Source organism: Diadema antillarum, unplaced genomic scaffold (genome assembly GCF_040938485.1).
Source record: "Diadema antillarum isolate AM-2024a unplaced genomic scaffold, OU_Dant_1.0 seq00001137_RagTag, whole genome shotgun sequence".
NCBI classification, from domain to species: domain Eukaryota; kingdom Metazoa; phylum Echinodermata; class Echinoidea; order Diadematoida; family Diadematidae; genus Diadema; species Diadema antillarum.
The window spans coordinates 811,585-834,296 of NW_027271949.1; the positions used below are offsets into that span (position 1 = coordinate 811,585).

At 38.4% G+C, this 22,712-nt stretch overlaps 1 protein-coding gene across 1 annotated transcript in view; it reads right to left on the bottom strand.

The window, feature by feature from the left end:
* The window catches only part of LOC139744111 (uncharacterized), a 226,970-nt gene that overhangs the window by 70,894 nt on the left and 133,364 nt on the right, over positions 1–22,712 (bottom strand). Inside the window, exons 16-19 of the mRNA XM_071654568.1 lie at positions 14,547–14,626; positions 9,295–9,335; positions 7,112–7,208; positions 5,281–5,386 (exon numbers count right to left, since the gene is read on the bottom strand). Coding sequence (XP_071510669.1) covers positions 5,281–5,386; positions 7,112–7,208; positions 9,295–9,335; positions 14,547–14,626 — 324 coding nt within the window. The remainder of the gene's footprint in view (positions 1–5,280; positions 5,387–7,111; positions 7,209–9,294; positions 9,336–14,546; positions 14,627–22,712) is intronic.

Genomic DNA, 22,712 nt, shown 5'->3' on the forward strand with positions numbered 1-22,712 from the left:
ACACTGTGTGGATGCTTTTTTTCCCCAACATAAAGTGTTAAAACGTTATTGGTTCATTGTTTTTCCGAGTGATCCACGTCTTACAAGCTCCCCTTTTCAGTAGATCACTCTTTTTCATTGCTACATGTATATATTTACCTTTTGTCACCACTGAAGTGTGCATTTTTTTCTCACTATATAGTTATTCATAGGCCTATATTTATCTTTTGTATTTTACTTTGACTTGTCTTCTTTTGAATCATTAATAATATGAGTTGACAAATGTATATTTTTGCAATACATGTATGTATTGTCTTTTGTTTGATGGAAATAAGTGTAATTGTATTCCTGAATTGAATTGAAACAAGAGACCCGCGGGTCTAGCGCTCACCTGAGTATCGCAAGTTCACCTTTCACGCAGTCACTAATCTAAATTATTCACAGCTCTACCAAAATTTGACCAGGCATTCTCAAGTAGAAGATGAAAATGTACAATAAGTGCCCAATTTTTTTAAGATTCCTTAATTTGGAGGGATTGGGGCCCCTGGGGCCCTCTGGGTGGGGCATGGTGCTTATTTTGATAAATTGGGGATGCTACCTGCCAAGTTTGATGAAAATCCATCATGAGGTTTTCAGGAAGAAGATGAAAATGTACAATTCAGGCTCGAGTCCCATTTGGACCTTCCCAACCAACCCCTGCACCCAAGAGGGGCACCCCTGGATCTCCTATGAACAAACTTGAAACTACAGTCATTCATGTACTCACTCCTCTCAGCTCTATAACTTCTGATTCTAGAGAAGATTTTTAAAGATTCCTTCATTTTGGGGGTTTGGGCCCCCCTGGGGGCCCCCTGGGTGGGGTATGGTGCCCATTTTAACAAATTGAGATCCTAACCCCCTAGGGATGCTACCTGCCAAGTTTGGTGAAAATGGGTCATGGGGTTCTCAAGAAGAAAATAAAAATGTACAATTTAGGCCCCATTAGGACCCCTCCTCACCCCCCTCCCCTGGGTCCCAAGGGGGGCACCCCTGGTTCTGCCATGAACAAACTTGAAACTACAGTCATCAATGTACTAACTCATAATATTAACTTAGCTCTATCACTTCTGGTTCTAGAGAAGAAGATTTTTACAGATTCCTTAATTTTGGGGGGTTTGGGCCCCCCTGGGGACCCCTGGGTGGGGCATGGTGCCCATTTTAGCAAATTGAGTCCCTAACCCCCTAGGAATGCTACCTGCCAAGTTTGATGAAAATCGGTCTTGGGGTTTTCAAGAAGAAGATGAAAATGTAAAAAGTTTATGCACGACGCACGACGGACGCCGGACGAAGGGCGATCGCAGTAGCTCACTTGAGCCTTTGGCTCAGGTGAGCTAAAAAGCAACAACAACAACAAACAAACATATGAACAACGAGAACATAGACTTGGAGGAAACAAGGATGTGTCTATTCTATTTTGGGTCTCAAAGGAATACCCTTAAACTTAATTCTTTCTCTTCATGTATGCATGGCATATGAGATCATTCCTTTTTCCCTGTAAATGTTATTTCTGCTTGAACCTGTGCATCTGCAAGCATGATTTCTGGACATTTGTGGCTCTGCAATATTCATGCCTTGAAATATTTCCTCATCAAAGTTGATTTGCATGATTCTGTCCAGGAGTATTGTAAAATATGTCACATGAATTACACTCTCACAAATCAGAGCGGGGTTAATACATGTACATACCACTACAATGGGACATTTAATTGCTGATCATGTTTGAGTGCTTCTTTTTTTGAGTTTGAAGGACAGTTCTGCTAGTACTGGTAGCTGGAAAGGTTGGCTATGGGGTTGGGTGAAGCTCAGCATCTGGGAGCGTGGAGGTAACTGCCTGCCCGTCTCATTAGTGCTGATGGTCTAAAAAGTTCCATTTGCCGGCCCCGGCACATGTACACAATTCTATTGCCAAACAGTCAGTGTTGGCTGAAATTCTTGTCCTGAATGAAGGTGACTGTGATGATGTTGGGTTTTGAGTCTCCCTTCCCCATGTGTTATTGCAGCTGCCATTTGTTAATATTAGGAGTCTCTGACATGCTTTACAAAATCATTGCCAAACAGGAGTTAATTGCTAGTAGTAAGGGTTGTACAAGTGTGTATAATATGTTTCTGAATCTGGGTTGATGTGATCTTCAAACCAGCCACTTAATTATTGACAGTAACCTGTCCATGCCACACTCTACTGTAGTATATCGCTGTCTTCTTCAGCTATAGAGCTAGTGCTTCATAAATAAATAATCAACACAAGGAAAAGTAGAAATTACGCGGTGCGTAATAATGTCCCTGCCGGAAGTAGCATTTTGTAGCAAAATGTACAATACAGGTCAAAAATCAAGGTCAAAGGTCAAAATTCTGTGTAGAAGTTTTGAAGCCCTTACCTAGTGCCATCACATAAAGCAAACAGAATCAAAATCGGGTTAGAAATGGTGAAGGAGGAGCATTTTGTAGCCATTGTACAATATAGGTCAAAAATCAAGGTCAAAGGTCAAAGAAGTCAAAGGTCAAAATTCTGTATACAAGTTTTGAAGCCCTCAACTAGCGCCATCTCATAAAGCAAACGGAATCAAAATCGGGTTAGAAATGGCGAAGGAGTAGCATTTTGTAGTCAATGTACAATATATGTAAAAAATCACGGTCAAAGGTCAAAGAAGTCAAAGGTCAAAATTCTGTGTACAAGTTTTGAAGCCCTCACCTAGTGCCATCACATAAAGCAAACGGAATCGAAATCGGGTTAGAAATGGCGAAGGAGTGGCATTTTGTAGCAAAATGTACAATACAGGTCAAAAATCAAGGTCAAAGGTCAAAGAAGTCAAAGGTCAAAATTCTGTGTACAAGCTTTGAAGCCCTCACCTAGTGCCATCACATAAAGCCAAGGGAATCGAAATCGGGTTAGAAATGGCGAAGGAGTAGCATTTTGCAGCAAAATGTACAATACAGGTAAAAAAATCAAGGTCAAAGGTCAAAGAAGTCAAAGGTCAAAATTCTGTGTACAAGTTTTGAAGCCCTCAACTAGTGCCATCACATAAAGCAAACGGAATCGAAATCGGGTTAGAAATGGCGAAGGAGTAGCATTTTGTAACAAAATGTACAATATAGGTCAAAGGTCAAAGTCAAAGGTCACAACTGCAATTCTGTGTAGAAGTTTCAAAGCTCCCACGTAGTGCTATCATACAAAGCAAACAGAATCAAAATTGGCGCATAAATGACAGAGAAGTAGCAAATTGACGATTTTGATCACACACGGACGCACACACGGACACACACACGGACACACACACGTACGGAGCCCGTTTCATAGTCCCCTGCTCGAACTCGTTCGGCGGGGACAATAAACAGGGCTAGGTATCTGCTGATAAGTATATCCCTCATACCTGGTCCTAGTTTGTCAGTGTAGCTGGTTGAATTTCTCTACAGACCAGTAGGTTTAATAGCACACTGTTAGTTTAACAATGGGCAATCTGATTGGTCATCTGAAAACAATTTTCTTTCCCTCTAGAGTTATCAATGGATATAGCCCTGCTATTTTGGGGGATTTCACTGATGACATCATGTGAAGACCTTATTTTGCTGGTCAAATTCTTCCTGTTGTATGGTTTGGTGGCATGAGAGAGCCAGTGACTCTCCAGGTGATATGGTCACTGGATTCGGTGGATTCCATATACGGTGCACCACCTATCGGTTGTAGCGGACAGGCCGAAATCCGCAATGCCTTATGGGAAAAAGTCGACATCAAAATTACTTGCATTATGCACATGCAGCAGCGCAGCTCAGCTCAGCCGGCCATGCCGGGCGGGCGGGCGCCCGGGCTGGTTGGCCTGAAGTTAGGCCCTAACATGAGTGACACTACAACAGATGACAAAATCAACGAATCACAGAAAAAGCAAACTTACGCTGCAACACATCCACAGCCAGTAGAATGGACTAAAGCGTCTGTTGTGAGTAGTACCCATGTAGCGTACCGTTCTGCCATTTGACGCTGCTCAGGCTTCACAGTTGCCTTGATGTAAATGTGGTCTGGGTGGTTCTGGATGTGTCCCATATGGACATCTTCAATGTGATTGTCCTTAAACATAGGTAGCCATCATCTTTTTTGAAGCTCGCTAGCCTTTCTGGGGTCCAATCACACTGTTTGATAAGGTAGGCAAACACATCTCCAAGCGACAGATCGGGTATAGTACTCAGATCCCTAGTCCATCTTACTGGCCTATCGTACAAGTTCACTTCAGTCCCATCCGATATCAGCTGATCGTACACACCTTCGTTTCTTTTCCGATTCTGCGTGGTCACACGGTTCAAGAACATCATATTTATCCCCACATTTCTCCGACAGCTGAACTAGTTCGTCCTTTGTTTTTCCTCGGGTTGGTATGCCACGATCATTCAGGTAGTTCTTCAGTTTGTCGACTCGCATTCGCCGGAAGACAGCTAGGTCTTGGGGGTCTGCCATTTTCGCCTTGGGCCTTGGGTTTGGGGGGTCTGCCATTTTTTTGTCCGCTGTGCTTTGTGGCGACGCGACCGTTGTAACGCCGTAGACGTTTACCTCTAGTTACCGCGTATACCGATCGCTAGGCGCTAGGCCAGTACAGTTATTGTACAGTAAACAGTGCATTGCGCATGCAGCTACCGTCTGCTGCAAATGCGCTGCAGCGTAGCTCTAGCTGCATAGCGCGATGTCGACCCCAAAGTTGAAAATCGGCCTGTCCGCTACAACCAATAGGTGGCGCACCGTATTTGGAATCCACCGAATTGAGCAACTACATTGTAAAGCAGTTATACTGCTTTCCAACAATGTAGCTATCCACATTTTTTGCTTCTATCACAATTCTTTGAGAAAGTCAGATTTTATCCGGTGCAACCTTAAAAAAATATAAGTTTATGAACCCAACTCAGTTCTCCAACAAAGCAGGGGTAGGGACCATGAGAGATTGCAGCAAATATAAGAGGTGTACAGACTCTTTTGTATGCTGCACATATGAGCCTCCCCTCTCCATAGAAAACGTTAAGCTTACAGGTGGGGTCCTCTCCTGAAATAATTTACATATTGAATGGTAATAGCATAAGACATTCATCCTGAATACTAAAAAATTACTTTTAAGATCTGTGAATGCAATAAAGTTGTGATGAAATTGATATGCTTAAGAGACTCATGGTTATACAGATTGGTAAATTTCCATACAAGCAGTAACTTGGATAGGTATACCCAAATACAGGATGACAGAAGACGTAAACTCAAAGTAGATTTGTTCATTTGTTGTAATTAGTCACCTGCAGTTTGATACACTGCTTTCTCCTGACCAGTCTTGCATGAAAACTTCTGAGGGTTGGTCTCTCCTTTGCCTCTAGTCTCAGGCAGCTCTGAATCATTTCATATCTGAATTCAGTGCAAATAGAAAAAAAAAAGATTCATTATCTAACGTCTGCATATTATGGTGCTGCTTAGACAATTCAACTCATGGCGGGTTTTGAAAAGAGTGTTTTGATTCAGGATAATAACTATGTCTCACAGGAAGATACACTCATATAGAAAAAGAAAGTTGAAATCAACAGCTCCTTGAAGAGATGAAAATTTGCCCTTCAGTGATAGCGATAGACTCTAATCTTGATAGTCTAAAAATGCATGAGCCCATATTGCCGCCTGCTCAGCAGAAGGGCGCTAGCATAAAATTTTACCCCAAAATTGAATTTTTGATCATGGCATAATTTGACAGAGTTTTGACAGGTTTCATATGAGTTCATTATTCTTTTTTTTTGTTTATTTATGAGTTTGCAAGCCTTAGCAGTGTCCTTCTGCTGGACAGGAGACAATATGAACATATCACACGACACTAAAAGTTAGTAAGAATAAACATTGAATGCATTGCGTTCCATATCCATTGAATTGCATTGTCAACTATGCTGGGCATGCCTGAACTGAGAAACATACACTTATTGGTAAATAATTTAACTTGAATTTTAATATGTTGTTTTGTACAGGATACTGCAAATGCAAGTATTTGTGTCCTTGTCAGAAGAAAAGTGTCTTCGACATTGTGTACAATCTTTTATCGAGATCAGTGCCAAGTTTTGCTGCTTTGGCATTTTAGAACTACAGTCTGTGTTGCATGCTTAATCAACAACTTATTTTTAAAAACAAGATCTTGAATGCAGTATGATTTTTACACAAATAAATAATCATTTGTGAATGATGTGTGACATTTTGTGGGAGCTGGGTGCCCTTGAATGTTTCTACAGAAAAATGGGGCTATATAAATGCTGTTTCATCATTATCATCATTAACTGTGCTGGACACTCCCTTTGATAGATATTTGCTGACTGGGGTATATTGTGTTTCAATGATTGAAAATATGATTGCAAAGTGGACCATATCTTCTATTCCAATCCTCTCCTTTAGATACTCCTCAATGAGGAACTCTTGTAAAATATGGACAGCATAAGTTTGAGTTTCTTCAGTTTGCCTCCCTCTACAAATGAAAATTTGCGAACTGCTGATCTGTAAATTAACAAACATGTCGGAAAAAATGAACCAGTGGGACTCGAACCTGTCATCTACTGTCATCATTTGTAGAGGGAGACAAACTGAAGAAACTCAAACTTGAGCCTTCACCCCTCTGAATAATATCTTTCTTTCATGGACAGCATAATTGTATTTGTGAGAGAACTAATAACAATTCTTTGCTTGGCTGATTTTGTGACTCTTAGATTCTCTTAGATTCCAAATCAAAATTGCCCTAATTAAAGTTTTCATCTCAATCCCTTCACTGCTACACTTATTTACTTGTCATCATCCAAACGAGAAAGATATGCCAGTAACTGTGAGCAAACACATTTTATGGCAGTTTTCTACAACTAGTTGTATGTAAAAGTGTAGTGCTTGAGGAATACATGTAATGAAAACTCATCACTAGTATATGAGAAGTTCTATGTAAAGTGCATTATTTGATAAAAATAAGTGGGTAGGTTGATAAACAGCGATTTTGATAATAATGGCACAATTGTATTTATCAACTGTAGTACACATGCATGCACTCTGCCAAGAGACACATTTAAAGGTCAGTCACATATATCTGTAGTACTATAGAAACACAAATGTTCTCACACATCATCCAAACAGCCATCTGGTTGGTTCAATGTGTAGCCCTCCATCAGCCTTCTGGCAAGATCATCATCACTGAAACCCTCAAATGGTTCACGACCTGTAAAATACAGAACACAGATTGTTTGAAACACCTAAGTTTAAACCCACTTTAGTCTGAGGTTTAATTTGTATTCTACTAAGTCCAGCTGTGGTCTAAATCGGGTTTGAATTAAATCTACCTACATGTTGGGTAAGATTTATTTCGAATTAAATTTGAGTCTAATAATGGCTGAACACAGCAGTGCAGTGCAATACCAGGAAGGCCAGCCAAGTTTTACTGCATGTAGTACATAGAGAGTAGCCACATGCAAGCATGTGGTATGTTGCATTTCCGCGATGGCATGGAACGAGTGGCTATGCTGGATACAGCTAGCCGGCCACAAACGTGTACGCAAGATATCCAATTGTTACAGTGCACTCCCGATATAACGAACACGTTTACAATGAAATTCCAGTTAAAACGAAGTACACGTAAAAATTCGGGCAGCACCATTATCCACTCCATGATTTTTATTGTTTATTTGCTCAATTATAACAACATTTCAATATACAATTGTATAACAAAAGAAAACTGCAGTGCCCATGACTTTGTTATAATGAAAGTCCACTGTACCAGACCTGCTAGAATCTATAGACCTGCAACTTGTACATAGTCTAGTATTGTAAGCGCCAAATAGGCCTAGGACTTGGTTTAGGCCCACATACGCCTAGCCTAACCTATCTGTAGAACGTAGTGCTAGCCTGATAAAGCCCAGTAGGACACAGCACAGTATACTACATGAATACCTAATGCCACCCATTGCACATCATGCACTACCATTTACAATGTATGTAAATAACCTAAGGCTAGATCTAGAACTCTATGTAGGGGGTCTAGAGGGTAGAGCCTGATGTCAATCAAGGCCTAGCAGAATACAAAACAAGAAATGTCCATTGCCATGCAATGCGATTGTATCCCCTAAAAAGTGTAATTTTTTAATGGACTTTTTGGATGCAGGGGGATTGTTTGAGCGACTGTGTGACTGGGGCTTAAAATGTGATATTTGACCATGTATAAGGAACATCAGGAGAAGCATCAAAAACTGTGGGAGAGTGAATTATGATTTACACTATATATAATCTGGAAGAAGTCAGTCTAAAATGTGACTGTCAAGTGCATGCAAGACAGCAACCAATATGCGACATTTGACCTGTAAAAGATGGAACACTGGGGCAGCATCAGAATAAAATTAGGCAGAGTGAAGTACATGTATGGTACTCCTTACAAATCTGAATGGAATCAACTGAAAAAAAAGGTGATTGCTGGAGAAAAAGCAAGACAAAAATTAAAATGTGATATTTGTTCCTGTAAAAAAATAGTGGATCCATAAGAGCATTACATTAAGTATAGATACATCTAAAATCTTTCGACTTGTAGCTCATATCATGGTAGACCTTCATACCATTTGAACAAAATCCGTTAAGAAATGTAGCCTATAGAGCGCACACAAACCATCCACCAACAATATGACCTTTGACCCTATAAAGGACTGAACACTGGGGGCAGCATATCCAAAATCTATAGGCTTGTAGATTACATCATGATAAACTTCCATACCAAATTTGAACAAAATCCTTTAACAAATGTAGCCCTCAGAGCACACACAAACCATCCATCATCCATATGACCTTTGACCCTATAAAAGACGGAATACTGGGAGCAGCAGATCCACAATCTATAGGCTTGTAGACTACAACATGATAAACCTCTAAACCAAATTTGAACAAAATCTGTTAACAAATGTGACCTCTAGAGCGCACAAAAACTATGCACAAAAATGTGGCATTTTACCCTATAAAAGATGGAACACTGGGGGCAGCATCACCCAAAGTTATAGGTGTGGAGATATTACCAATATAAACCTCAATACAAAATCTAAAAGAAATCCGTCAAGGTTTGTGGCTGCTTGAACGCACACAAGAATGCGACGCGACGCGCGGCGGCGGTGGCGTAACACTGCTACAAGTAAATCCAAAGTATCCTCTGGCATACATGCCGAGGGATACAATTAAACTTCAGGGGCCTGTTGCATAAAGGTTACCTCCCGATTAAGCGGTGAGCACTGTATTTATAATCTACAAAAATATGAGAATTAGCAACCTACCAAAAGACATGATCTCCCAGATCATCACTCCAAGGGACCACCTGAAAAATAAATTATTATATTGCAAGTTCAACATTAGTATGACACTGAGATAAACATTAGCATATACATGCTATACACAGACTGGCCATCACAAACTAACAAATGACGTGTAGGTCCCTACTCTGCTAACTTGTTGAACAAATGCTCTGTTGCACTTTGATTTGATTTTGAGTTCATAGTGAAGAATGTTAGGTCAAAAATTTGATTCACAACTGTATCTGTGAGAAAGACATCATTTATACTTTAAACACAATGATTCATGAATACATATCAATAGTGAGGTTGTATACATACTTTGAGCCTAAGAGTTGGACGCAAACTTGTGATGAACATTGTGACTCTCTTTCATTGAATTATCTACAGTGGTGACAGGTCCGTGAGTCTCGTGTTATTATGCAGTTATGTATTTTATATTACAGTTTATCTTTCTGTTTGCGATATTTTTGCATGTTGTTAGATTGGCGGCCCAACTGTGATTTGCTAAATTCACAAAAAGTAAACCCTAAGGAAAATTGCAGCTTTCACAGCATTACAGTACATCATATGAATTACAATAGTCCGGGTGCCAAAGCCACTTTTTGGGCCTAACCTTGTTTTACCGTCCACCCAATGTTTTATGATGGTTTTACCCTATTTCGGGGGTGCTAAATCCGAATCTGGATGATGCAACTCTTGCATCCTTGAGGGTTTTGAGATATTCAAGATGGCCGCCAAAATGGCCGCCAAAACCGGAAATTCCCACGTATTTCCTTCTACATGATGAAATATTGAAAACAATTAATGGTTTTACCCTGTTTCGAGGGTGCTGAATCCGAATCTGGATGATGCAACTCTTGCATCCTTGAGGGTTTTGAGATATTCAAGATGGCCACCAAAATGGCCGCCAAAACTGGAAATTCCCATGTATTTCCTTCTAAATTAATGGTGAGATATTGAAAACAATTGGTTTTACCCTATTTCGAGGGTGCTGAATCCGAATCTGGATGATGCAACTCTTGCATCCTTGAGGGTTTTGAGATATTCAAGATGGCCGCCAAAATGGCCGCCCAAAACCGAAAATTTGCACGTATTTCCTTCTAAATGGTGTGAAATTGAAAATAATTGATGATTCTCCCTATTTGGAAGGTGCTGAATCCGAATCTGGATGATGTAACTCATGCATCCATGAAGTTTTTTAGATATTCAAGATGGCTGCCAAAATGGCCGCCAATTAAAACCGGAAATTCCCATGTATTTCCTTCTAAATGGTGAGAAATTGAAAACAATTGATGAATCTACCCTATTTCTTGGGTGTTGAATCCGAGTCTGGATGATGCAAACCTTGCATCCCTGAGGGTATGGAGATATTCAAGATGGCCGCCAAAATGGCCGCCAATTAAAACCGGAAATTTCTATGTATTAGCTTTTAAATGGTGAAGAATAGAAAACAATTGATGGTTTTACCCTATTTCGAGGGTGCTGAATCCGAATCTGGATGATGCACGTCAAGATAGTCAAGATGGCCGCCAAAATGGCCGCCGAAACGGAAACTCTCATGTATTTCCTTCTTATAAATGGTGAGAAATTGATAACAATTGATGGCTTTACCCCATTTTTTTTTGACTGAAAGATTTCAGGTTTTCGTCAGTGGCACAGTTTGAACATGCTGTATATACAGTGAAACCAGCTCTACCGGATATCTTTGAGTTGGTACGACACAAGTGTGCCAGCAATGAACCCTTCAAGACTACAGATGCGTTTGAATAACTGCAAGGTTACACTGTTTCCTCTACATATAATGGATAAGTTTTGAACACTAACAATTAATGGACAAGACATGTTCATCTAAATCATATTGTGATAGTGATGTAGAGAAGTGTACTGAAATTACCCAACATTACCTGTCTTAATCCATGAGCAGTTTTAATCTCTTCATCCATGAACACTCAAATTGGTTATTTGGTTTATATTGGTTGTCTTGATGACAATGTTGAAGACACAAGTGGGACATTTTTATAGTTATGATTCAATTTCTTCTTCAATATGATGTAACATTATGTATGTATATATATATATATATGTATATATAATCTATATATATATATGTATATATAATCTATATATATATATATATATATATATAATCTATTACAAACACACACGAGGGGACGGACAAATCACAGGTAACGCGTCGTGAAAAAAAAAATAAAAAAAACAAACGACAACATGGAAGGTAATAGTTGATACTGTATATGCTATATATTTCGCGGGGGTTTTATTTTCGCGAATTTCGCGAGTTGGGAGCTATTTGCGAAAATAACAACATGCGAAAATATTACCATCCAAAATGAATCCCTTGCCTTGATGATACGAACATTTCAGTACTAGTATACCATGTCACGGCTTACCGAACAGACCATACTGGCTAAGCTTGTCCATGTCTACTTACAGAGAGCCAATCCATTATCGCAAGGGGACCACTCATCAGAAATCTAGCGCGATGGACTTAACCACTTCAAAAATGTTGAATTCTAACTTACTAGTTCGCAGAGTTTGGTAAGTTTTTTTCATGCAGTGTATAACTAGTATCATTCTTATTTGCTAGTAAGTTGAAAATTCACACTTTCTTTGCCACTTCATATTTTTTCTGGTCCCCCGATCGCAAATTTAACCACTCGCGAAAATGTATGACAGCGGCAATTCGCGAAAATTTGTGTACGCGAAAATTATAGCTTATACAGTAATCCAGTACTTACGAATATCATAATCATGCAGAGTGCTTTTGAAATTACCCTTATTGATATCTACTATGGTGGTCATGGATGCAACCATTTCCAATGACCTAATCAGAATATGCAACAAGTTTCATAAGAATACGAGGCGAGACTCGTCAGAATACAAAACAAGTTTCAACACCAAATACCAACATGCCATAATTTAATTTTACTCTATTGATAGCCGAAAAAGGATGAACTTCACATCTGTGGAGCCATATTATTGGCGACCACAAGCATTATTTTAAAACAATTATGCATAAAGATATTTTCAGTTGTATCTTTCTTTGTGTTTGTACGTTACAGTATGATGTCAATATCACTTCTTTTTTTTCCAGTATGTGTTGAAGTTCCGTTTGAGACATATCGGCATATCTCAGTATATTACAATACCACTGTGACAGTCATTTTGGATGTCAATAACTTTTGGCTGATTTGACAAATTCGCTCAACTGATTTGAATCTAAGAATACGAATTATTGCTTTTCACCCTGCATGGGTTTAATCCCCCACTTCGCGTTAGAGCACAATACTTCACCATTTCAGTATAAGAAAATGTTAAGGAGTTTCCATTCATACAGGACATTTATAGATGTCCGAAAACCTTCAAAGACCTTCAGCACCCTCGAAATAGAATAAGACCATCAATTTATTCTAAAATTTTTACCATTAAGAAAAAATATATTAACATTGGAATTCCTGCCACTTATTTTGGCTGTCATCTTGGACATCTAAAAACCCTAAAGGATGGACGAATTTCAACAACCAAGTTTCGAGGGTGTTGAATATGGCCTAAAATTTAAAAAAATTTTTGACAGTTATTTTAGCGGTCGTCTTGGACATCTCAAAACCCTTAAAAAAAGAACACGAAAGTTGCATCAACCAGGTTTGGGTTCAGCACCCTCGAAATAGAGTAAAACCGCCAATTATTTTCAATTTTACACCATTTAGAAGGTAATATAGGGCTTACATGGAAATTTTCGTTTTTGACGGCCATTTAGGGGCCATTCTGGCAGCCATCTTTATTATCTCAAAACCCTCAAGGAAGTAAGAGCTGTATCCTGGAGCTTCAAATTCAGCAAAATCAATATAGTGTAAAACCACCAACTGTTTTATATTTTACACCATTTAGAAGGAAATAGGGGGTCTACATATGAATTTCCGTTTTTGGCGGTCATTTTCGGCGACCATCTTTATCATCTCAAAACCCTTAAGGATGCAAGAGCTGTATCCTGAGCTTCGGATTCAGCACACTCAAAATAAAATAAAAACCACCAACTGCTTTCAAATTGTCACCATTTAGAAGGAAATACATGGGAACTTCCGTTTTGGGCATTTTAATGGCCATATTGAATATCTCAAAATCATCAACAATGCAGGAGTTGCACCATCTAGATTCTGATTCAGCACCCTCGAAATAGGGTAAAACCATCAATTGTTTTCAATTTCTCACCATTTAGAAGGAAATACGTGGGAATTTTCGGTTTTGGTGGCCATTTTGGTGGCCATCTTGAATATCTCAAAATCCTCAAGGATGCAAGAGTTGCATCATCCAGATTCAGATTCAGCATGCACCTCGAAATAAGGTAAAATCATCAATTGTTTTCAACATATCACCATTTAGAAGGAAATACGTGGGAATTTATGGTTTTAATTGGCGGCCATTTTGGTGGCCATCTTGAATATCTCAAAAATTTCATGGATGCAAGAGTTGTATCATCCAGATTCGGATTCACCACCCTCGAAATAGGGTAAAACCATCAATTGTTTTTGATTTCTCAACATTTAGAAGGAAATACATGGGAATTTCCAGTTTTAAATGGCGGCCACTTTGGCGGCCATCTTGAATTACTCAAAAACTTCATGGATGCATGAGTTGCATCATCCAGATTCGGATTCAGCACCTTCCAAATAGGGAGAATCATCAATTATTTTCAATTTCACACCATTTAGAAGAAAATATGTGAGAATTTTCGGTTTTGGTGGCCATTTTGGCGGCCATCTTGAATATCTCAAAACCCTCAAGGATGCAGGAGTTGCATCATCCAGATTCGGATTCAGCACCCTTGAAATAGGGTTAAACCATCAATTGTTTTCAATATCTCACCATTTAGAAGGAAATACGTGGGAATTTCCAATTTTGGCGGCCATTTTGGCGGCCATCTTGAATATCTCAAAACCCTCAAGGATGCAAGAGTTGCATCTTCCAGATTCGGATTCAGCACCCCCGAAATAGGGTAGAACCATCAAAAAACATTGGGTGGACGGTAAAACAAGGTTCAGCTTCTGGCACCCAGACTACAAGTTCAAGTTTGTACAGTAATAAACACGGAAATGTTAATTTGAATGCCTTAAGCACATTCATCAGACGCACACAACACTAAACATCAAAAACACTTCAGCATTTTAATATAGAGAACTTAGGTGTTAAATATGATTTTTATGGCTCAAACTTACACATTACTCTTGTCTGTGTAGGTGTTGAATACCAACGACTCGTATGCCATCCACTTTGTACTGGGAGAGTTGCCTGTTACCTGAGCAAGCAGAATTACATTCATACTCTGATTCCCATTGCCTTGGTCATGAAACATATATCACATTGACAAAAACTGCCCTCAAGCATGCACGGTATTTAAATCTTGAAACATCTTACAACTTGTTTGTACTGGAAGTGGGTTTCATAGCCTCCTCAAGGAGGTTCAAAAGCCAACTCTGAAAAAGTGGTTTCTTGTCTGTTTATATTGTGCCAGCTGATTTTTCCTAAAGCAGGACTAACTGGCTGCATGAATTCCCATGGTAATTGATACTCAGCGCAGCCGTTTGAATTAAAAAAACAAGGTTGAGAGCAGTAAGTGTGCAAGTTGTGCAGCAGTTATCAGCAGTGGTTGGTTGCCAAGAGATGGGTTGTTTATGTTAGCTGGCAATGACCTTCAGTGATAACTTCAAGGTTGGCAAAAAAGTGGCTTCTCGAACCCTCTAGAGTTATACTGCCGTCAATGCTCCCCAAGGCTGCCATAGCACTGCTCTAAAACCAGCCCCTACAAAGTGGTTCCAGAACTTGACCTGATTGGATCTCCTTTTCTGGAATTCTGTCTGTTTATACTGAGGTGAAAGAATGCTTGTAGCTGCTAAAGGAGGCCTCAGAACCCTCTCTGTGCTAAGTAAAAATGGGGTACTATTCCAATTGAATCACACATACAGTGTATTGCCCATGTTTTCAATGAAGCAAATAGAAGAGATGTGATAGGTTTCACTACACAGAGCTTAAGAAAGAAATCATGTCAATTGATGCAAAGTTGTGCAACAGCTCCAATAATTAATCAATAATGTCATGAACATTACAAGAAACATTAAATGTTACAAAGCAACAATGATGGCAGAAACGTTCAGTTGAATCATAGCTATAAGTTAACAGTGTTAACCCACACAGCCATAACAGTTCTCCAAATCTGGAATTTTTTAGTGGATTGCTACTGCTTCTTGTTATTGCCCATACTTTATTCTTTGGTATCTTTAATTCTCTGTATCTATTTTGACATTACATCACAATTCTGAAAAATTATCAAAAGGAAAAACAATTATTAGTTAACAGTAGCATGTAATCACAGATGGACGTATTCACATCTTGTAACTACCCACACTTTTTTTTTCAGTGGCAAGAGGGGGTGTGGTTAATATACATAAACAATGCAACTGGTGCTTATAATATGCACATGAATATGAATAAATATAACACACTCAGCAATAAAAGAAAAAAGTAAACACTTTTTCAAATTTATATTTTTGATAGAATATTTGGCTGAAAGTTAATGTATTATATACCATATTAAAGGTAATTTCATTGGCTATCAACCTGGTAGGTCAATAAGAAGGGAAACTTTACAGATGAGTGAACACCTTTGTTTTCATTAGGAATACAGTCCCGTCTAAGGCAACCCGAGTAAAACAACGCTCTGCTAGGGTTTTCGACACCGTTTTGTCTCACCAGCCAAGTGTCTTATCTGCACAGTTAATCCCTTTTACAAACATTGACCTATAACAGAAGAAAGTACTCCTTTGAATCCATACACGAGTGGCAAAGCTGATCTAATTGGCAAAGGGTCTTGATTTCAGACTACCCTTATCCAGAAAATGGTGTCCAAATAATCCCCAAACCTGAGTTGGGAAAGATTTTAGATGTGCAACTCCTCCTCCAACTGGGGTTTGAGGATTATTTCAGCACCAGTTTCTTGATGTGTAGTCTACATCAAAGACACTCTTAAACATTTGCGGCAGTGGAAATGCATTGCTGATGACCAATACTTCTAGCTGCGTGATTGTGATGTGGGCATTCGTAATATTGTGTTAATTTTCTACCAAACACAGGCTGCAGGATTTTTTTTTATCATGTATTCAAGAAAGTGGCATCTTTATCATTTTGTGCAGAAAAAAATTCTCTGCAAGAGTGCTTCACAGGTCTTTACCACTCTGGTCTAGGGATTGATTCAACACTGTTTTAGGGAATTGCAAGGTCTAAAACATGAACTGTATTTAAGATATCATTTTCTCGGAGGTGGGGAAGTCTCTTCCCACCTCCCTGGCATGTAGAAATGGCAGAGAGAATACTCCACAGAACTCAGAGTTCTGTGGAATACTCATGACAACAAAGCAACAGCAATGTGCGGCAGAGCACACTGATGTGTGCGTGCACCCATGCATGCAGTCATTTTACACTTGCCAGACTGAGATAAAAACAAAGTTGGGGGGGGGGGGGGCTCTGTCATAAGAGAGCTAATCCCTTTCCGTTGGTAATGCCTCTTCTGGGTATGGCAGTCAAATCCTTATAGAATTAAGATAGCAGCTTCTCTTGTGTAAACATTCAAAACAAGACACAAAAGTAAAAATTGCAAAAATGAACGGGTAGTCATTCATGCGCAAGTGCTCTTCCATATAGCCAAAGACAAATTTCACACAAAAAGAAACATGAATTAAGTTGCAAAAACACACCTATGATCTCTATTATACATCTTTAAAGCCGAAAAGATCAATAAAAGCTAAAATAATGGAGCAAAATGACGAATCTTCTTCTGAGTGTATATTCATCTAGTTATTTATATATTATACAAATATATAAATCAATAGTTTACAGAACTTGGTATTCATCTCACACAAATGATTTTATTTAAGAAATGTTGCTATGGTGACTGGTATGCGTCCATCATAATGCATGGTTCTCCTAATACGTGTATAATATAATGTCTTCACAATATGTGATGGCAATTTCACATAACTGGCAAACTATTAAAATGACAGGTTTGTCACAAATGTTTTGAATGTTCACTTTCCTTGAACTAGTTTGCTATATTGTCTAAGAGTGCAGGTACATGTATCTTGGGATTTGAGGATTTTTACTTGACTTTTGACCCTTTTATAAGTTAATGCATGGAGTAATTTTCAAGGTATGAAGAAAAGTGTAATTTTAGTATCAAATAGATTTTTTTTTTTTTTTTTTTTTTTAGCCTGGCCTTTGCCTCTACAATTCCCAAGAGAATCACTGTCACGAAGAACATGCATAAATATGTACTAAGTTTCATGATACCCAGACTCACTTTCAAGATATGGAGGAAATAGTAAAATATAGCACTTTCACTTGAGGTTTTGATCTTTTGGCAGGAAATTTCCCAGAGAATCTCCATTTGGTAATGGTGTAATACATGACATTGTCTATATTAAGTTTGAAGAAAGCTCCTGCAAGCATTGGAAAAATGAGGGAAAAGTGAAATTTTGAGGATTTGACCTTGACCTTCAACCCTGATTTTTAATCTATTGACACCTAAATTCCCTTGATAATCCTTACCAGTCAGTACATGTATATGTATCAAGTTCGAGGAAGATACATTGAACCATTTGTGAGATATGGAGAAAAAAAAATGATATTTTAACATTTTCACCTGACCTTTGACCATTTGACCTCATGACCTGAAACTCTCTCTCTCTCTGGAGAATCTTTATTTGGTATTACATGTATACGCTACATTTCAAGAAAATACTTTTAGGCATTGCATAGATATCGGGGAAATAGTGAAATTTTTGAGCATTTGACCTTGACCTTTTGACTTTGACCTCTTGCTGATTTCACTAAAAGTCTACTTAATTAATTGCCCCATCATATATCATCCTTGGACCAAGTTTGATGAAATTTGCTTCCTCCAGTCTTGATTTAATGCATAAATGGATAAATTTTGGGATTTGACCTTGACCTTTGACCTCTGGCTGATTTCACTTAAAATCTGTTCAAGTAATTGCCCTATCATATTCTATACTTGGACGAAGTTTGGTAAAATTCCACTCAATATTACTCAAGTTATTGCATAAACAAATGGGAACGGACGTACGGATGGACGGACAACCCAAAAACATAAGGCCTCCTGCACCCTTCGGGTGTAGACATAAAAAAGAAATTAAAAACTGACAGACATATTTGACTATAGTAAAGGCAATCCTAGTATGTATGAATATTTCTTGAATAATCTTCCTGATGTGTTTCTACAAATGTATAAAAGCAACAATACTATCCATAACTGTCCAACCTGCCAATGTTGCACTTTAATATCACCTTCCACATACCGTAACAATCTCAACAAATAACTAGAAATGTCGCTATGGTGACTGGTATGCCTCCGCCATAATGCATGGTTCTCCTAATAGGTGTATAATACAATGTCTTCACAATGTGTAATGGCAGTTTCACATAACTGGCAAACTATTGAAATGACAGGTTTGTTACAAATGTGTTGAATGTTCACTTTCCTTGAACTAGGTTTGCTATATTGTATAAGAGTGCAGGTATATGTATTTGGGAATTTGAGGATTTTTACTTGACTTTTGACCCTTTTATAAAGTTTATGCATTGAGTAATTTTCAAGGTATGAAGAAACGTGTAATTTCATTACAAGATAGAAAAAATGTTGCATTTTAGCCTGGCCTTTGTCCCTGTATGTATATATCAAGTTTCAAAAAAAATCCTGCAAGCATTGTATATATTATATGAGGGAAATAGTGAAATTTTGAGGGGTTGACCTTGACCTTTGACCCCCTGACCGTTGACCCATGACCTTCTATTTTCCCTAAATAATCCCTGCCAGTCAGTACATGCATATGTACAAAGTTCCATGAAGATATCTCAAATGAATCCTTTGCGAGATATGGAAAAAAGTTAAATTTTAACATTTTCACCTGACTTTTGACCCTTTGACCTTTGCCCTCGTGACCTAAAACTCTCTCTGGAAAATTATTCAGTAGTACATGTCTACACCAAGTTTCAAGAAAATACCTTCAGGCATTGCATAGATTTTGGAGAAATAGCATTTGACCTTGACCTTTGACCTCTTGCCAATTTCACTCAAAAACTACTTACTTATTTACCCTATCATACGTCATTATTGGACCAAGTTTGGTGAAAGTTGCTTCATCCAGCCTTAAGTTATTGCGTAAACAGATAAATTTTAGGATTTGACCTTGATCTTTGACCTTTGACCTCTGGCAGATTTCACTAAAAAACTAATCAAGTAATTGCTGAATCATACGTCATCCTTGGACCAAGTTTGGTGAAATTTGCTTGATCCAGTCTTGAGTCATCGCGTAAACAGATAAATTTTAGGATTTGACCTTGATCTTTGACCTATGACCTCTGGCCAATTTCACCCAAAATCTAATCAAGTTATTGCTCTATCATACTTTATACTTGGACCAGTTTGGTAGAATTTCACTCAATGTTACTCAAGTTATCGTGTAAACGCATGGGGACGGACGTACGGACAGCCTGAAACATAATGCCTCCGGCCCCCTTCGGGCGCAGGCATAAAGATAACTACCCATACAGGGCGAAAGTACTGGAACAATCTATCCAAAGAAGTTACATGCTATTTATCATTATCATCCTCCACATATAAAGACAGATGTGTTGGCTCAGTGAGTAGAGCGGCTGCCTTCACAATCGGGAGGTCGTGGGTTCAAACCCCGGCCGCGTCATACCAAAAGACGTTAAAAGATGGGAGTTGCTGCTACCCTGTTTGCCGTTCAACAGTTGAAAAGGTTAGAGCAACGTCGATCTGGCGCTGCTCAGTGGCTGCCGGGCCCACGATCAATTGGGCAAAAAGAATTTCCATTCTTGGACAATAAAATTTGGAGTTTATATCCAAACAATTATTATTATTATTTTTTTTAATGAATAATTACACCACGCAAGTTCACTAACATGTTTGTTTTAACCATGTATTTAATGATCTGCTCTACTGCTCGGTTGTTGCTTTGTGAACAAACTTGAGCCTAGTGTCTGTGCTCTCGAGTTCTACCCTATGAGTCTTTTCCTTCCTACTCTTTGGGGTGCATCAACAGCTTTTTTTGTTGCCCCATTGCGACTGGCTGCAGATAACTCTTGAACTGTTGGTGCATGTTTTTATTTTTATTTTTTGGATATGCTAACAACATATCACTGAGGTTTATTGTAAGGAATCTTACTTTCTTTTGTTCTTCTTTCTTTCTCACACATTTTGTTCACAAAATATCTCAACAATGACTTAACCACTTAACATGAAATTTGTAATCATCTTTTCTCATATTACTATAGATACACAAAACTTTTCAAAATATCTTGATGAATTGACTGCCATATGCTCATTTACAAATTTTCCCAGATTTCTTCTAGAAATAATAATGATAATAATAATAATAATAATAATAACTTGATATTGTAATTTGTCAACACTGACAAATCAAGGTGATACGATCTGTTTGGAAATCAATGATTCAAGTCCTGATCGCGATAGGCATGACCATACAGGTTTCATCTGTGTTTAGAGACATTGGCCGTATGATGTTTGGATTCTCATTTAGAAAAGGGAGTCAGATCTGCCACCTTTGGTACCAAATTCCGTATACACTATAACAAAGATACAGAATGAAGTATATTTGACCTTTGACCCACCTTTGCACTCCCAAGATGGCATCTGAGGAAAAAGTAGTTATTTTGTGAAATGATTCTTGCGACATCGTCTATACGTGTGCAAAATATGGGAAAGATAGGACAGGTATTCACCAAAATACAAGATGAAACATTTATGACCTTTGACCCTAATTTACATACCCAAGATGGTGTCCAATCAAGTAGTTGTTATTTTATGAAATAATGTACGTGACATGAACTAAACATGTGCAAAATATAGGGGTGATAGGGGCTGTTTTTCTTGAGTTATTGCAAAGAAAGAAATATTTCAATACATCGAAGATAAGCTTTAATTTCAACCAAGTTTTTTGACGTGATCCCGACACCCTATGAAAAAACGAAGGGTACATTCACGATAGTGCAAAGTCTCAGCTACAACATATTAAAATCTGGGAGAAATTCACCGAAGGGTAAGTGAGCTAGTGCTCGATAAAGACAGTCATGTCAATTTTCATTTCCGGAAAAACTGCACTCCCATAGAGATGACACGTAAACTGGTCAAATTTGACAAGGTTACATTAAATCCATTTTTACGAGGTGAAGACATCATCTGATTAAAACTCTGTTTAACAAAACTTAAAGAACATGTAATTAGCTACAACATACTGCAATTTGGATGAAAATCGGCAAAGGATAAGTGAGATACGCTCGAGTGAACTTGAATTTTGATGACGTCATTTTGAAAATTTACTTTTTTTATTTCATTAAGAAATTTGATATCTTTTAATCATTTTTCCAGCATCGCCAACCCATGAAATGACACGTACAATTCATCAGCTTTCAGAATGTGGAAAGAAAATGGGGGGTCACTGTCCATCCTGACGAATAAAATCAGATTTAAAATTGACGTTTTTTTGGCATAGTTGCACTGTTTATCGCCATTGACGCGCGCGCGGAATTTCAACTTTGACGGGCCCGTATGACATCATATTGAGTCGGATTGACTTGAAACTTGGTAAAAATATTCCTTGACATTTCTGACATCCGATCCATGTGAAAAAACGGGAAATTTCTATTGCATATGAGCTATGCGTGCGTATATGTGTGCGCGCGTCCATCCAATTTTTTCAATTTTTCAAAAAATGCTCCAAATGGTCTGAAACGTGTGCAAAAAAATTTCGAGCTCGATTGGAGCATGTAAATATTTCAACGCGCGCGTACAAACGCGTTTGAAGGGTAGATATGAATTTTGAGAATATGAGTAGAATCCACTTGACCTGAAATATATGTGACGTAAATTTCATTGAAGAATTCCATTCCATTAATGAGATATGAATGACAATGTGTTTTCATATAATGACGTCACGGTCGACTGATCACTATGATTTTATTAGATCTGTCGTCTTTGGGACATGATACATATATGGTATAATTTTGAAATTGATAGGCCTAGGACTTTCTGAGCTAACCTCTGCACAACTTTTGGGGAAAAATAAAGAAATAAAGAAAGAAGAATAAAGAATCAGTACAGATACAGAAGGTGATCCGAGAGGATACTCGGATCACCTAATAATAATACATGTAATAAGGTCTTATTTATCCAGGGTAGCCTCTTCAGTGTTGCCACTGCTCTACCAGAGGGCCCTGCCATTATTATTACCCCAGCGTTGCCAGGTACCCATTTGTACACCTGGGTC